Here is a 15,069-nt window from a genome sequence, read left to right as displayed (position 1 = left end):
GGATTTTCTGGTTTTAATTTTGTATCAGGCTGATTTACTGAATCCAAAGAATAGCTAATAGAATCTGATAGATTATAAGTTGTATTTTCAGACCTTGCTCAGTGCGTTATTGTGACTTTCTTCTTAGAAATGAAACACCACTATTTTTTCATTCCGGATAATATTAACTACATCCTCTCTTGTTTATTCCTTTGCAGACATAGTGAATTTTTGCTTTTCTTGAGCAATCCAGGCATGCCCCTCCTCAGGACTTCTGTTCCCTTTGTCTGGAATGCTCTCTAGTCAATATCTTCTTTTTAAGTCTTTGCTCAAATGTTACTTCACAAGTCAGGCCCACCCTGACTCTTCTATTTAAAATTCTAACCCCACCTCTGTGTTTGTGATATTCCTTTTCCAGACCTATTTTTCATAACACTTAACCACCTTTTAATATTCTGTATAGTTTACGTGTTTATTAAGTTTGTTTCTCCCATCCTTACTAAAATGTAACCTCTTCAAAGACAGGAATTTTTTTCCTGTTCTAAAAAATTATATCTATATTTTCCTCTTTAAAAAGCTAATATAGATCTCCAATGCCTAAAACAATACCTGACACATAGGAACTGAATGAATGAATACACTATCTTGAGGAGGGTCTTATTTATAAAGAACTCCCATTTAGGGCCAGAATAATCCCATGGGATATGCAAAGAAATGTAAATGATCCTTTAACTTCTAAATTTAATTAATTTAGGCTGTTTTTCTCCCTCCAGATTCATCGAAGCAAGAACAAATGGAAATTCTATTTGAAAGATGGTATTATGTGTTTTGGAGGGAGAGACTATGTATTTGCAAAAGCCGTTGGTGATGCAGAGTGGTAAAACTGATGAGCTCAGTACATCACTAAGATCAGTGGGACTATATCACATGTTGTTCCCTGCGTGGAATTTAATAAAATTAGATGCAAATACAAATATACAATTTTACATTTCTTTCATTTTACATTTCAAACTGTTTGAACAGGTTTTTCTTTTTTAACCCCCATTGTCTATACCATTACAAAGCATAGATGTATCGGGTGTGATGTAGCATGAAAAAATGTCATATTTCTTTAATGTTGAAGTAAAATTTAAATCAGACTCCAGTTCCCCTTCATGGTGAAGTCAGTATCAATTATTAGATTGGGGCTGGTGTTCTTCCCACCTCTCACCAAACCATGTTACAAAAGACCCTGGAGACTAACACAATATTGTAAAGCAGCTATACTCCAATTAAAAAAAAAATCATATTTGAAAAAAAAAAAAAAGGATCCTGGAGAGTCTTATAAGTAGCAGGATTTTAAGAAGGCTTCTCTGGAACTTCAGTCTACGCTTATCACCAGCAGTATGCTGATTGTGCAAGCCCAGATGTTTCCTTGGAGGCAGATGCCTCAGTTGAGCTCATACTAAACATGAAAATAGTTGCTGAGGCCAGGATCCCTAGAGCCAAGGATGAGCCTTTCTGGGTTTATCATGTGGCCAGGCATTCTTCTTTGTACCTGCTATTTCCCTGGGGAACTGTAGGGAGTGGGTTGGGTTCCCATTCTAATTCTTGTTACTTCATACTTCTGTCCTCTTCCCTCTTTCCCTATTTTTCTTACCGTTGAAGACCCCTTTGCAGAGTCTTTACCCCTCAAAGATACTGTCTCTTCTTTTTTCCTAACAGGGAATTCCCTCATTGAGTTTAGGTTTTCTAAAACAAAAGTCAAGAAGAGATGTTCTGTTTAGGAACCTTCTGCTTAGGTGAGACAATCTCATTTGAAAAGAGAAGACCTGGATAACTCTTAAAACCAGGGAGAGAAAACAAAATGTAAAATGCAAATAGCACCGTTTTCCTACACCAATGAAAATAAAGCATATTAGTAACCTATTCTGTAATATTCTTTTCCTTAGTAGACTCAAATTCCTCAAAGGAACGTTTTCTCCATCATTCTGCTGCTTTTAGTGGGTGGAGTACACATGGTATCCAAGTCTAGGATCCCTGTTTTGGCCCTGAATGGTGTTCGCCAGGTTAGTAATTCTCTCACAAAAAGCAGTTCTGGGATTGAGTGGGTTATGGTCTGTGAAAGCTCCTTGAGGGTTAGGTACCTGGATCTGGCTGGTCACAGGGTGAATTCCCCATTTCTTTTTCAGAGGCAACCCCACTTGGAGAGTTTAATTTATTCCAACACTTGTTCTGTTCTACCCAAGGGACTCAGCTACTGTTAGGTCTTCTCAAAATCTGGATAAATCTTATCTGGGTCATGGACAACATGAGTGGGACACTGTCTTTGGCCTAAAGTTGGCAGCTGCATGAGGATTCAGTTAGTACTAGTGAGTGAGCTGGTCCCCTCTCCAGATTCTCCAGCTATGCCTTCTTCATCCTCAGAGTGACTGTCCACCACCACCACTGCTATTCCAAATCCTTTTCCGTCTCTTGAGAACTCCCAGGAACTATGGGTTCCCTCATGGATGTTGCCTACCATGAAATGTTCATCTTTTCTACATGGGAGGCAAATGAGGGCACTTATTCTTTGTGTCATTGCTGAAATGTACCCCCTCCAGTGTTGAGGAGGGGGTACACTTTCTATTCTTCTTCCTGCTTTTTTTTTTCCCAGGCTCACCGGGTCACCCTGTATTAACTGCTGAATTTGTCGACAAGGTGCATTCACTTGGAAATTGGGGTTTAATGTGTTGGTTTAAGTGTTTGGGAGAGGCAATAATAGTTTCTAAAATTCCTTTCCTCCTCTCCACTGTGAATTTTAAATTCTCACTTTGCTTTAGTGATTAAAAAAAAATTATATCACAAATACTACTATATTGCCGTCTTTATTTATGTGGTACATTTTATCAGAGAAAAAGTCACTGTCCCATTTGTGTGTCCCTCCTATATTTGATTCTATTCTGTTACATTACAGAAAACTTTTTGATGGTATTGGCCCACTAAGTTGATTTCACTACCTACTGATGGGTCATGATTCACAGTTAAAAATATTTTTAGCCCATGTGCCAAAGATAAAGTGAGACAAATCTTAATCCATTTTGAAGGAGTAAATTGTACTTTAAGTCCTGCAAGTTGGTGGAGTTTACCTGAGACTTGGCTTTAATGTGATACTACTTTTACTTTCAGGAACCTCTTTATCATGTCCAAGCTTAACATTTCTTGTTGCATATTTTAACAAAATATCGTAAAGTAAGTTATATGTTCTTATAAATACGATAACTTGGCAAATGTCACCCTACATCATGTTATAGGTGGTGAATGTCTCTGTGAAAGAAGTTAGTTTGTTGTGTTAAATGAAATTTATGTAAGTATCACGTATAGTAATTTCCTAACGCAAACTTTTTCTCATGCATGCATCCTGCAGTGCTTTTTTAACATACTTTCCACCTCTCCCTGTAGGCTAAGAAGACCTTGAGTTTGCACGGTCTCTTAGGGACTGACCAACTGACCTTGCCTGGATTACCTTCTTTACCTATTTTATTCAGTGTGCTATAATATGTGTAAAAGATTATCTGTTACAGCTCAGACTCCATAGGGCAATGAGACTCCAGTTCTGGCTGAGGCACTCAGTTGAAGTCATTTAAGTTGTGTAGCCAAACTAATAACTTAGAATGAATAGCAAAGGTTAATTGGGTGGCGAGCAGGGGAATTTAGTGGGAGAATTTCTTTTGACTCTTGTTAGTAGGTTAATGCTGTGCTGTTTTTCATGTAAATATACTCTGAGCTAGGTGGAAATTTTACTATTTGTAACTAGAAAGCTAAATTATAAATAGGTAGCTCATGGTAATAACTCTTAGGAAGTGACTTGATATTAATAAAAGTATTGCACATTTTGAAGAAAAGATTCTTTCCAATTGTGAACACATTTATTGAAATCTTAATGACATAAAGATTGTTAATTTACACGTGGGCTTATTAATACATTTTTGAGGAAACTAAAACCAGGCCCTTTATAGCAAATGTTACAACATTTGGACAAAACGCCTTTTAAAAATATTTTGTAAGTTTAGATGAGCTACTCCAAATTAACTCTTTTTAGTCATTTTGCAACCTACAAGTGATAACGTCAAACGTGGTAAAAAAAATACATGATAGAAATATAAATTTCTTAGGCATTTGATGTTTTTATGATTTATGTATGAGAGATTATACAGATTAGGAACATACACACTTTCTGTGAGACCATCTCATAAGGAAAATGCTTCTTAACAAGGATTGTTTTATATTTCAGTTATAAAAGTGAATCAGCTAAAAATATTAATCACCTCATGTGCAAGACTAGGATAGATATAGTGGGAGAAATGAAGAAGTAGGAGATGAGTATATCACTAAAGGAATTTATAAGGTAGGTGAAATAAGAGATATACATGTAAAGATAATACCAGCAGTGTAGAACAAAAAATACGTGATACAGATGACAGGTACTAAAGAAGTCTAAAGAGATAAACCATTGTGGGTTACATATTTATTATTTATGCCCTTCTTTATTTGAAGTAAAGGCAGTGTCTTGACTATAGTGGATTAGGGAAGGAGTGGATTAAGAAGAATTTGATAAGATAAACCTGTAGCTGGGGTCTTAATGCAGGAGGAGGACGGGTAAGGAAGAAGGTGCGCCAGATGGTAAGAGTGGCACAGGCACCAGCATGGAGATGCATAGCTAGGGAAAAGTAATTGGAACAACTTGTTTCATGTAAAAAAACAGGAGATAAAGTGAGCAAACTTGAGGGTGGATTCTGGAGCTCTTTGAATGTTAGGCTAGGAGCTAAAATTTATAGGTAATGATGAGCTGCTCAGAATTTTTGGCAGGTGTGTAATAAGATGAGATAGCACTTTAGGATGATTAATCAGTGGTGGTGGGGATGAGAGCATGGACATGGGAAAGGTTGGATATGAATAAAAATGAGGGAGGTATAGTAATACTCCAGAGGTAAGGGGAAATGGCCTGAGATGTGGGCATGGTGGTAGGGAAGCAAAATAAAGAACTGATGTGGAAGACAATTGAAAGGAATAATTAGTGAATGAAAGGATGTGAGAATGAGGAAGACAGTACACTATGACTCTATATGTTAAAACAAATTATAATGTAGAAAATAAAGATCAGTATTTGTGGAAAAGGCTGTAAAAGTTGTTTTCAGAGTATGGGTACAAGTACCTTAGGCTCAAACAATAATTAAGAGTTCATAATTTAAAGTTTCTCCACAAGGTTATATTTTATTTTTTCTTTTGTTTTACGTTCTGTTTTCCTTGCTTAGTTGTTTTGGTTCTGTGATTGTGAATCAAAAAGTTTATTGTGTGTGTATACAGCAACATGACTAATTAGCGTTCTCTCATATCATTGAGACAAATTCTAGAACGCTGGCTTACAAGAGAGAGGACTGCATTTGAGTAAAGACAAGTAACTAGTTGTGGAGTAGATAAGTCAGAAATATAAAAAACACATTACAGAGAAGAGATATTTTATAAAGTTTATACTTTTTTATCTATTTTGAATTATTTTACAAAATGGCATTATGATTGAAAGCAGACTAAATGTTTGGAGAGTCTAGTTATGCCTACACATTTATTTAATAAATGCCAAAGCAGAGCTAAAAACTGGAAATAGGCCAGATATCCATTGACAAGAAAATGGAAAACAGTGTTATATTCATACAGTGGGATACTATTCATCAATGAAAAAGGAATGAACTACTAATTCAAGCAGCAGCAGTGATGAAGAGCAAAAACGTTGTATTGAGTCAAAGAGCCTTACACAGAAGAGTATAAACTGTATGATTCTATTTATATGAAGTTCTAGAGCAGACAAGAATTAATCTATGGGGGAAAAAATCATAACCATTATTACCCCTGTAGGGTAGGGGTGAGGGGTTAATTAAGAAGGGGCATGAGGAAACTTTCTGGGGTGAGTGTTCTATATCTTCATGGAGGTTTGGGGTGTCTACATTTCTCAAAATGCATTAAATGGTATGCTTAGGATTTGTCCATTTCACCATATGTAAATTTTACCTTAAAAATGTAGACACATACTAAACTTTGGTTAATGATAAGCATGCTGAAGCGTTTAAGGGCTGACAGTTACTGAGGTCTGCAACTTAAAATGCATCCGAAATGGATGGATAAATACTGGTAGATAGTTATATAGGTATGTTATGAAACCAATATAGTAAAATGTTGAATCTAAGTGTACGGGTGTGCACACACAATTTTTTCAACTTTTCTTATGTTGGAAAATGTTGGGGGAAATTGAAAGAACTTTGAACACATATTAAACCTTTGGATGACTATGATTTACCAGTATGGGAGGCAGTAGAACACAGTGGTTAAGAGGCTGGGGTCCTGAATCAGAACTTTGAGTTTGAATCCCATTAGTTGAATCTTTTATTAGTTTTGAGAACTTGGGAAAATTGTAATAGGTTTTCCTCTATTATAAAATGTGAATAATATCTTCATCATAGAGTTTTATGAAGATTAAATGGGTTAAATTATATAAAATACTTATCAACATGTTTGGCATATAATAAACTTTCAGTAAGTTACTTTAAAGTGTCAGAAGAACTTACAAAAAACACTGCAATTAAAACCATAATTTCATTGTACTATAAGAGTCAATTCTGATAAATAAAAATACCTCTAGCAAATATTGGATGTATTTTTCTATACCCTCAAAGATAGAAATGATGAAAGTTAAGCATTTAAAAATATTTAAATATTTTCTTTTACTTCCATAAAAGATAGGGCCCTAGAAAGAAAAAAAAAATTTTTTTTCCCTTATTGATTTCATAACTTCAGTGTAATTCAGCACATTTGTTGGATACTATTGCCGAGATCCTGAGCTAGGAGACGGAAACAAAATTGAGACAGGGTTCCTACCCACAAGGAGTTTACAGTATACTGTTTAATGCTTCATTGCTCTTTAGAGACTAAACACCAAACCAACAGGCTGAAATGTGCCTTCAGATGCTTACTTTACTTTAAATAGTAGAACCTAGATGGGATAGATAAACGTCTTTAGGACAGCACTATCCAATAGAACTTTCTGTGATGATGAAACTGTTCTGTGTATGTGCTGTCTAATAGGGTAACCACTGATCATGTGTGGCTATTGAGCATTTGAAATGGGGCTAGTGCAACTGAGAAACTACATTTTTAATTTCATTTTAATTTAACTACATGTGTCTGGTGGGTACCAGATTGAACAGTGCATCTCTACAGTGTATTTCTCAAGCTATCTGATGAAAAGAACAAGTTATTTTAAACTTCAAATGTTATGGACTAACATTTTTATAAAATGCAATAAAAATTATTGCAATGACAAAATGAGAAAAATTAAAGACATGCAAAATATTACCTCATTTTTAAAATAATAGATTCAACCGACATAAAATTACTCTGCCAAAATTGCTGTAAAAGTTTCTAAACACTCTCAACTTCTGTATGGTTATGTGCCAGTGACGCATAGTTTTTAGACTGGCAATGGTCATAGACCACACTTTGAGCTAGGAAGAGGTCTTTTTTTGCCTAATGTGCCTAACATAATTTCCTGAAATCAGCTCTTTGTTAAAATTACTGGTACAGATAATTTTTTTACATATTTAAGTATAATTCAGTAATGTGGTTACTGATATAACAGTTAACACTCCTTACAGCAAGTCTTGTCCAGGACTGCTGAATATTGACATTGTAATGTGGTCACTTTCAGGGTAGACTGGGAAGGCTTATTTGATCCAGTGAAGCCATTTTTGCAGTTGGAGGTATAAGCTGAAAAATCCTTCCTCCTATAAAGTTCAGCTCGATATTTACAGCAGCCAAATTTGCTCAGCAACAGAAAGAAATCCCTTCGGAATGCCTTTGTGAAAATTGCGTACAGAAACGGATTGGCACACGAATTGACAGGATAAAAAAGAACCAGTAAAACCTTAGAGTTGGTTACTGTAATAAGGGGCACTTTGAAGGCAGCTGAGATGGCAAAGAAAGAGATTGGTGCTATGCAGGTGAAATCAGTGAAGATGAGGACTGCCATTTTCTTAGCAATCTTTGTATCTTTGTTAGTAGCCATCAGCTCCGGATTTTGAACTGCAAAATAAATTTTAATGTAGCAAGCACAGATGACGATGAAGGCCACCACATTGAACATCAGGATGGTTAATATGTAGACCTGTGAGAGAGTGTTTTCCACATCCATGGGGAGGCAAATGCTGACCTTCATGTAATTGCTGACACCCACAAGAGGCAACATGGCGATTAGAGTAGAAAAGAGCCATCCTCCAAGCATAATCGGAATGGCATGTTTTAATCGCAGCTTTTGGTCCAGCTGAATAGCATAGGTGATGGTGTGCCATCTTTCTAGTGTGATGACTGTGAGGGTGTAGACAGAAAGTTCACTCGCAAATACAGTGAAGAAGCCAGCAGCGCTACATCCACTCCCTGTCTGCCAATCTATGGCATGGTTATAATACTGGCCTTTGGTTTGGGCATCAACTGAGGCAATGAGTAGCAGGTAGAGCCCCATGCAGAAGTCTGCAAAGGAGAGGTTGCACATGAGAAAGCGGGGCACTGTCAGTTTATAACGACTGGTCAGGAGAACAAAGAGGACAGTCACATTTCCCGTGATGGCTAAAATATTAATCAGCCAAATCAGTACTCTAAGGAAGTCATAGCCCATAATATCTTCACAGGGATTAAAAGCATCTGGTTCAGGAGCACATTGGAGTGTCTTGGGTAAGCAGAAACCATAGTCATAATCCCAGCCACTCAGTTCGCTCTCAGCAAAGATGGCAGAATAACTGTAAGAAGAATAGTTTGGCTCAATGTAAACTTAGAATTTTTATGATTCTGGGTATTGAAAATATTCAGCAATCATCCGTAGTGTTTTTTTAAGGGAAATAAAAAGCAAACAAAGTCACAACAGCCTTAGTCTTACATTTATTTATCTGAGAACTCGGAATTGATGTAGGATTTCCTTAAGAAGGGAATGAAAAGCCATTTAGACTTTTTTTTTAATATGTAGATTTTACACAATGAAGCAAAGACTTAATGAAGCTGTTTACAGAGGATGATTTTCTTGGGAAAACAAATTTAGAGACATAATCTTGCTTGCTCAATGTAAAAGAACCCTTTCTTGACATTTTCTTAACTATTTATCTCCATTAGTTGTCAACCAAACTGTTACCAAGCTGTCTGTCTGTAGTAGAACACAAATGGGATTGGAAGGCTCACATCGTTAAAGATCACCAGCTACTGAAGGACATGCTTGCACTTAAGTCCCTGGCTAGTCAGATAGGCCAGTTGAGAAATAGAAACCAAGGGTAGGTTGCTCGATAGAAATTTAGGAGCAGAGGAAGAATAGAGTCATGAACAATAGGAAGAAATAGTTTTAAATAGATATTTGTTACAGTATGAGTCAAATTCAGAGAGTGGATTCAAGAGGGGCTCTGTCCCTAGAGAAGGAATAGTCCCACCTCCGCCACTCCCTTACTCCCAACCACACTGGCTACTGCTTGAGTTCAGATTTTCATTTTCTCTTAAGGGACAATTACATTAGTTTTCTTCCTGGCATCCTTCCTCTAGTTTTAGCCCTCTTCTAGTGCATCTGTATATTCCTTCTGTATGGCCTTTCTTACGCACAAATATATTAATTCAAACATTTCCTAGATTCTCATTGGCTAGGGGATAAACTCCAGACTCCTTGTGATAACCTCTAAGTCTCTCCTTGATCTTCGTCCTGTCTCCTTCTCCAGTCTCATCTCTAAGAAGCAGTCGTGCTGCACAGTGCAGGACATGGGCTCTAAAGCAAGACTGCCTGGGTTCCAGCTTTTACTGACTGTGTAAACCTGGGAGAGTTATTTTAACATCTCTGTACCTCAGATTCTTCATTTGCCAAGTAGGGATAATAATCATACCTCCCTCATTAGGGTTGTGCTAAGGATTAAATGTAGATTGTAGATTGTTCAGGATAATGCCTGACACCTATTAAGTGCTCAGTGACTGTTAGAGATTCTCATAATTATCTCTTGCAAATCCCCTGTGCAACCAACCCTTTGGTCACATGAAATGACATGTGGCTCTCAGAATAAGTTCTGCTGTTTCATCCCTTTGTATTTGAATGTGCTGTTTCTTCTTCCCTTTCTTTCCTCATTTCTCTGGAGAATTCCTCCTGATCTTTAAAGATAAGCATTTCTATGAAGCCTTTCCTCTACACCTCTAAGGAGTTTATCACCCCTTCTCTCAGCCATGACTGCACTTAAGTACTATTGTAATTCTCAAACTAGATTGCCATTATGTGATGATGCATGTCTTCTTTCATAGTCTGTGAGGCTATTCTTTAATAGCCTTGAAGTCAGGGGATTAGGTCTTATTTATGTCTAAAATCTCAGTGCCTCACATAGTTTTAGCTCAGACTATCCATTCAATAAATGTCTGTGGAATGAATAAACCAGGGTGATGCTGGCTTGGAAAGGAATTGAGAGGATACAGAGACAATGAATGATACAGTATGATGCATGTAGGCTTAACAAATTTTCTCTTTGCCCACAGTCGGCTAATACAATCTTGGGAGGTGGAGAAAGGGGCATAATTTTTCTGTCAGGGCCATTACAAATATATATTTCACCTTAGAGTTCCTCACACATTAAAAGAGCATTTTTCTCTAGTCTTAAAACTTAGCTTCTCATTTTCTGTAGAAGGAAGTGTGTACCTAATACAGTGAGTGGATAAAATGATATATTTGAGCAATACAATTACCTAAGGGAAGAAACACATTTTAAAAAAAAAAAAAGGAAAAGAAATCTATGACTGGGGACTCCAGAAACGTGCTAGCATATCATAGAAACCACACTGGAACTGGAGAAGTACTGCTGCCACACACAGGAGACTGCATAGGAACCTCACTTGTTTTATTATTAAATATAAGTAGCACAGTTGTTTGTCCTCATGCACATCAGCATAATTACCTAATTTTTAAATCTTTAAAGAGATATGGTGGTTATAAGAATGATGAGAGAAAATAGGTTTTTTCTTACCATTGGCAAGGTCCTTAAAGACCAGCTCATTGAACCCTTCATTTTATTGGTAAGGAGACCAAGATTAAAGGTGGTAAGTGACTTGCCTCAGGTCCCTCAGCACTAGGCACTAGTGGCAATGCTAGGTCTTCCTATGCATAGTCCAGGGGCCTTTCTTCTACTTCACTATCTCTCAGTCAGTATTTTTCAAGGTGTGGTCCTTGGACCACCTGCATCAGAATCACCAGAGTCTTTGTTACAATGAAGATTCCTGGCTTTACTTCAGACCCTGAATCTAACTCTCCAGGGACAGAGCCCAGGAATCTGCATTTTAAGCAAGTTCCCCAGATGATTCCTACAAAATAATAGCCTTTATATTTAATCAGATGAAAACTTCCCAACTATTGCCACTTTAGTTTCCCTTACTACTTTCCCCTTGTTAGAACTACTTCAGCTGCTATTAGAAGCACTAATTCAAAGCCACTAAAAATTCTGCCATGATTTCTGAATAAACTTGTATCACTGAGAGGTCAAACATGTTCCCTTGGATTTCCCTGGTGGCGCAGTGGTTAAGAATCCGCCTGCCAATGCAGGGGACGTGGCTTTGAGCCCCGGTCTGGGAAGATCCCACATGCTGCAGAGCAACTAAGCCTGTGGGCCACAACTACCGAGCCTGCACTCTAGAGCCTGTGAGCCACAACTACTGAGCCCGCATGCCACAACTACTGACACCTGCGTGCCTAGAGCCCGCACTCCGCGACAAGAGAAGCCACCACAATGAGAAGCCCGCGCACCGCAATGAAGAGTAGCCCCCGCTTGCTGCAACTAGAGAAAGCCTGTGCGCAGCAACGAAGACCAAACACAGCCAAAAATAGATAAATAAATAAAAAAAAAAAAGTTCCCTTTCCCATTCCCCTGGTCCCTTGCTCTTTCTTTTTTTGCCCTACTGGGCACATGTCTAGCAATTCTTCTCCTTGGTGATTTGTCTTCAGACCAAAAACCTACCTGCTGCTACTTAACATGTGTCCTGGGATGGCTCCTGAGGGCAACAACATGACTGTTGACAAAACCCAGCATGGAGTTGTCTTTAGTACTGAAGGCTGTGCAGGGAGTGTGAATGGACTTGGATGGGCTTAGCAATATTGAGTCAGAGGAAGGAGAAGCAGTAGCACCATTGCTCCAGTTACAATCAACAGGCAGGAGAAAAGACAGGGATTTTAGGAGGACAGTGGGGCCAACCATAGCAGTAAGGGCACCGTAATACCTTGGGGAGAGCAGATAAGATTTAGTGGCTGGCTCTAGAATTTCTAAACTCCAGGGACTCGGGAATAGCAATCTGGTGGGAAGGGAAGGAAGGGGACTCATCACACAAGATGCTTTCACAGGGAACACACTCTTTTTACTTAGATTATGTGTTAATTTCAGGTAGTTTTGGGGATGCTGAAGATTAGAGGACTTGTTTTAAAACAGTGTTAGCATAGTAAACTCAAGGTTGGATGCTCAGTTTGAATGGCATGGAGTGGTAGGGGCTGATGGTTACTGAGACTGAAGTAAGTCTCCCCTTCCCCCATAACACCCCTTGATGGTACCATTGACTCTACCCAGAAGTGGTTTCCTATTAATGAGAAAAAAAAAAAAAAAAAGCCATATGGTTGCAAAAGAGTTATGTGGAAGGTGATGATGGAGAGAGTATTGAGAGAAGAGTAGGAATGGTGAGGAAAAGGAACGCTCGAGGATAGTTGGTGTCAGACCTAAATGAAGGAAAAAAGAAAAGAAGAATACAGGCTATAATATAAGGTACCCTCGATGCTGTCACAATCTTTAAAAGCTCCCTTCACTCTCATGGTTCTGAAAGCCAAATGATATTTCTGCTGTCCCTTACAGTTAAGGAAAAAAGTCTCAAAAAAGATAAGTACTGCCCAGGGATACCTAGTGTTATAGGAACATTAATGCCAACAATTCATATCCATGGGACTTCCCTGGTGGTCCAATGGTTAAGACTTTGCCTTCCAATGCAGGGGGTATGGGGTTGATCCCTGGTCGAGGAGCTAAGATCCCACATGCCTCGTGGCCAAAAATCAAAACATAAAACAGAAGCAATATTGTAACAAATTCAATAAAGACTTTAAAAATGGTCCACATCAAAAAAAAAAAAAAGAATTCATATCCAACTCTGAGGAGCTCCGAAGCCCAGGATCCTTCTATCATATTACCCTGCTGACTCTATATATCTTGCAGATTGATAGGAAAAAAGAGAAAAGAAAAGAAAAGAAAAAGATGTAGAGGAGGGAATGGAGATTGGCAAGGTATCTTAGAAGGGCATCTGGTTTTGTAGCCTGAAGGACATGGGGGAGGGGATGGGAGTGGAAGGGAAATAATAAAACTTCTAAATCACAGTAAATGTGGCATAGGGACACTGGGATTATCTTTTGAGGCATGCTCTTTTACATTTTAAGGTATGTGAAGTGCCAAAGCAGCTGAAAAATGTTAAAAAAAAATCAGTAGAATAGAAGTGGAACTCCTGTCTAGTGTGTGTCAGTGATAGCGTTAAGTCTGAATAATTTTAAGCTCCAGAGCATAATGATCAAGGTGGCCTAAGTCTCCTTGAGGGGAAGTGGCTACTTGTGGAAGCTGTGCCTGCAATCAGTTAATCTTTGTGGAATGCTGACCACATGACTAGTGAAAATCCTTACAAATGAGGCTATCATTAAACAAGCTCTTAGTGACATCAAAATACCTGCAAATAAAATTTTAATTCCTGAAGAGAATTTAATGTAACTGTAGAATGAATATGTTTTGTTTTTTTCGCGGTACGCGGGCCTCTCACTGTTGTGGCCTCTCCTGTTGCGGAGCACAGGCTCCAGACGTGCAGGCTCAGCGGCCATGGCTCACGGGCCCAGCCGCTCCGCGGCCTGTGGGATCCTCCCGGACCAGGGCACGAACCTGTGTCCCCTGCACCGGCAGGCAGACTCTCAACCACTGCACCACCAGGGAAGCCCTAGGTATGTTTTTTAAAAGTATTTATTTTTAACCAGTTGAAAGAGATAATTGATCAACTGGATGCCACTTGCAAAAAAACACACAAGAGAATCCCCATTTTAAAACTATAAAAAATGCTTTGCAAACATGCCCCCAACCAAGACTTTTATCAAAAGAAAATCCCTGGGGGGAGACCTTCAAGATGGCAGAGGGGTAAGACATGGAGATCACCTTCCTCCCCACAAATACGTCAGAAATACATCTACATGTGGAAAAACTCCTACAGAACACCTATTGAATGCTGGCAGAAGACCTCAGGCTTCCCAAAAGGCAAGAAACTCCCCCACGTACCTGGGTAGGGCAAAAGAAAAAACAGAGACAAAGAATAGGGATGGGACCTGCACCTCTGGGAGGGAGCTGTGAAGGAGGAAAAGTTTCCACACACTAGGAAGCCCCTTCGTGGGCGGAGACGGGGGGGTGGCGGAGGGGGGAAGCTTCAGAGCCACGGAGGAATGCATAGCAACAGGGGTGCAGAGGGCAAAGCAGAGAGATTCCCACACAGAGGATCGGTGCCGACCAGCACTCACCAGCCTGAGAGACTTGTCTGCTCACCTGCTGGGGTGGGTGTGGGCTGGGAGCTGAGGCTCTGGCTTCCGAGGTCAGATCCCAGGGAGAGGACTGGGGTTGGCTGTGTGAACACAGCCTGAAGGGGACTAGCATGCCACAGCTAGCCGGGAGGGAGTCCAGGAAAAAGCCTGGAACTGCCTAAGAGGCAAGAGACCATTGTTTCGGGGTGCGCAAGGAGAGCGGATTCGGAGTACCACCTAAAGGAGCTCCAGAGACGGGCCCGAGCCGCGGCTATCAGCGTGGACATCAGAGACGGGCATGAGACGCTAAGGCTGCTTCTGCAGCCACCAAGAAGCCTGTGTGCAAACACAGGTCACTGTCCACACCACCGCTTCCGGGAGCCTGTGCAGCCCACCACAGCCAGGGTCCCGTGATCCAGAAACGACTTCCCCGGGAGAACACACAGCGCACCTCAGGCTGTTGCAACATCACGTCGGCCTCTGCCACCACAGGCTCACCCCGCATTCCA

The 15,069-nt window shown here is 39.5% G+C and overlaps 2 protein-coding genes across 3 annotated transcripts in view; one reads left to right on the top strand and one right to left on the bottom strand.

Moving 5' to 3' along the window:
* Positions 1 to 3,536, top strand: part of GTF2A1L (general transcription factor IIA subunit 1 like) — a 61,942-nt gene extending 58,406 nt beyond the window's left edge. The window contains exon 7 of one of the 2 annotated variants that reach the window (XM_089922352.1): positions 753 to 3,536. In XM_089922352.1, coding sequence (XP_089778478.1) covers positions 753 to 860 — 108 coding nt within the window. In that variant the 3' untranslated portion in view covers positions 861 to 3,536. The remainder of the gene's footprint in view (positions 1 to 752) is intronic. The other variant, XM_022573893.2, reaches the window with a different exon arrangement.
* Positions 3,537 to 7,408: 3,872 nt separating this feature from the next.
* LHCGR (luteinizing hormone/choriogonadotropin receptor) overlaps positions 7,409 to 15,069 on the bottom strand; it is a 62,969-nt gene continuing 55,308 nt past the window's right edge. Inside the window, exon 11 of the mRNA XM_022573887.3 lies at positions 7,409 to 8,780. Within this exon, the coding sequence (XP_022429595.2) occupies positions 7,628 to 8,780 (1,153 nt within the window). The 3' untranslated portion in view covers positions 7,409 to 7,627. The remainder of the gene's footprint in view (positions 8,781 to 15,069) is intronic.

Source organism: Delphinapterus leucas, chromosome 13 (genome assembly GCF_059928025.1).
Source record: "Delphinapterus leucas isolate spDelLeu-1000000601 "Yukka" chromosome 13, BTC_Dleu_Yukka2, whole genome shotgun sequence".
NCBI classification, from domain to species: Eukaryota; Metazoa; Chordata; class Mammalia; order Artiodactyla; family Monodontidae; genus Delphinapterus; species Delphinapterus leucas.
The sequence above is the reverse complement of the archived record's forward strand: the minus strand, read 5'-3'. Positions and strand labels throughout refer to the sequence as shown.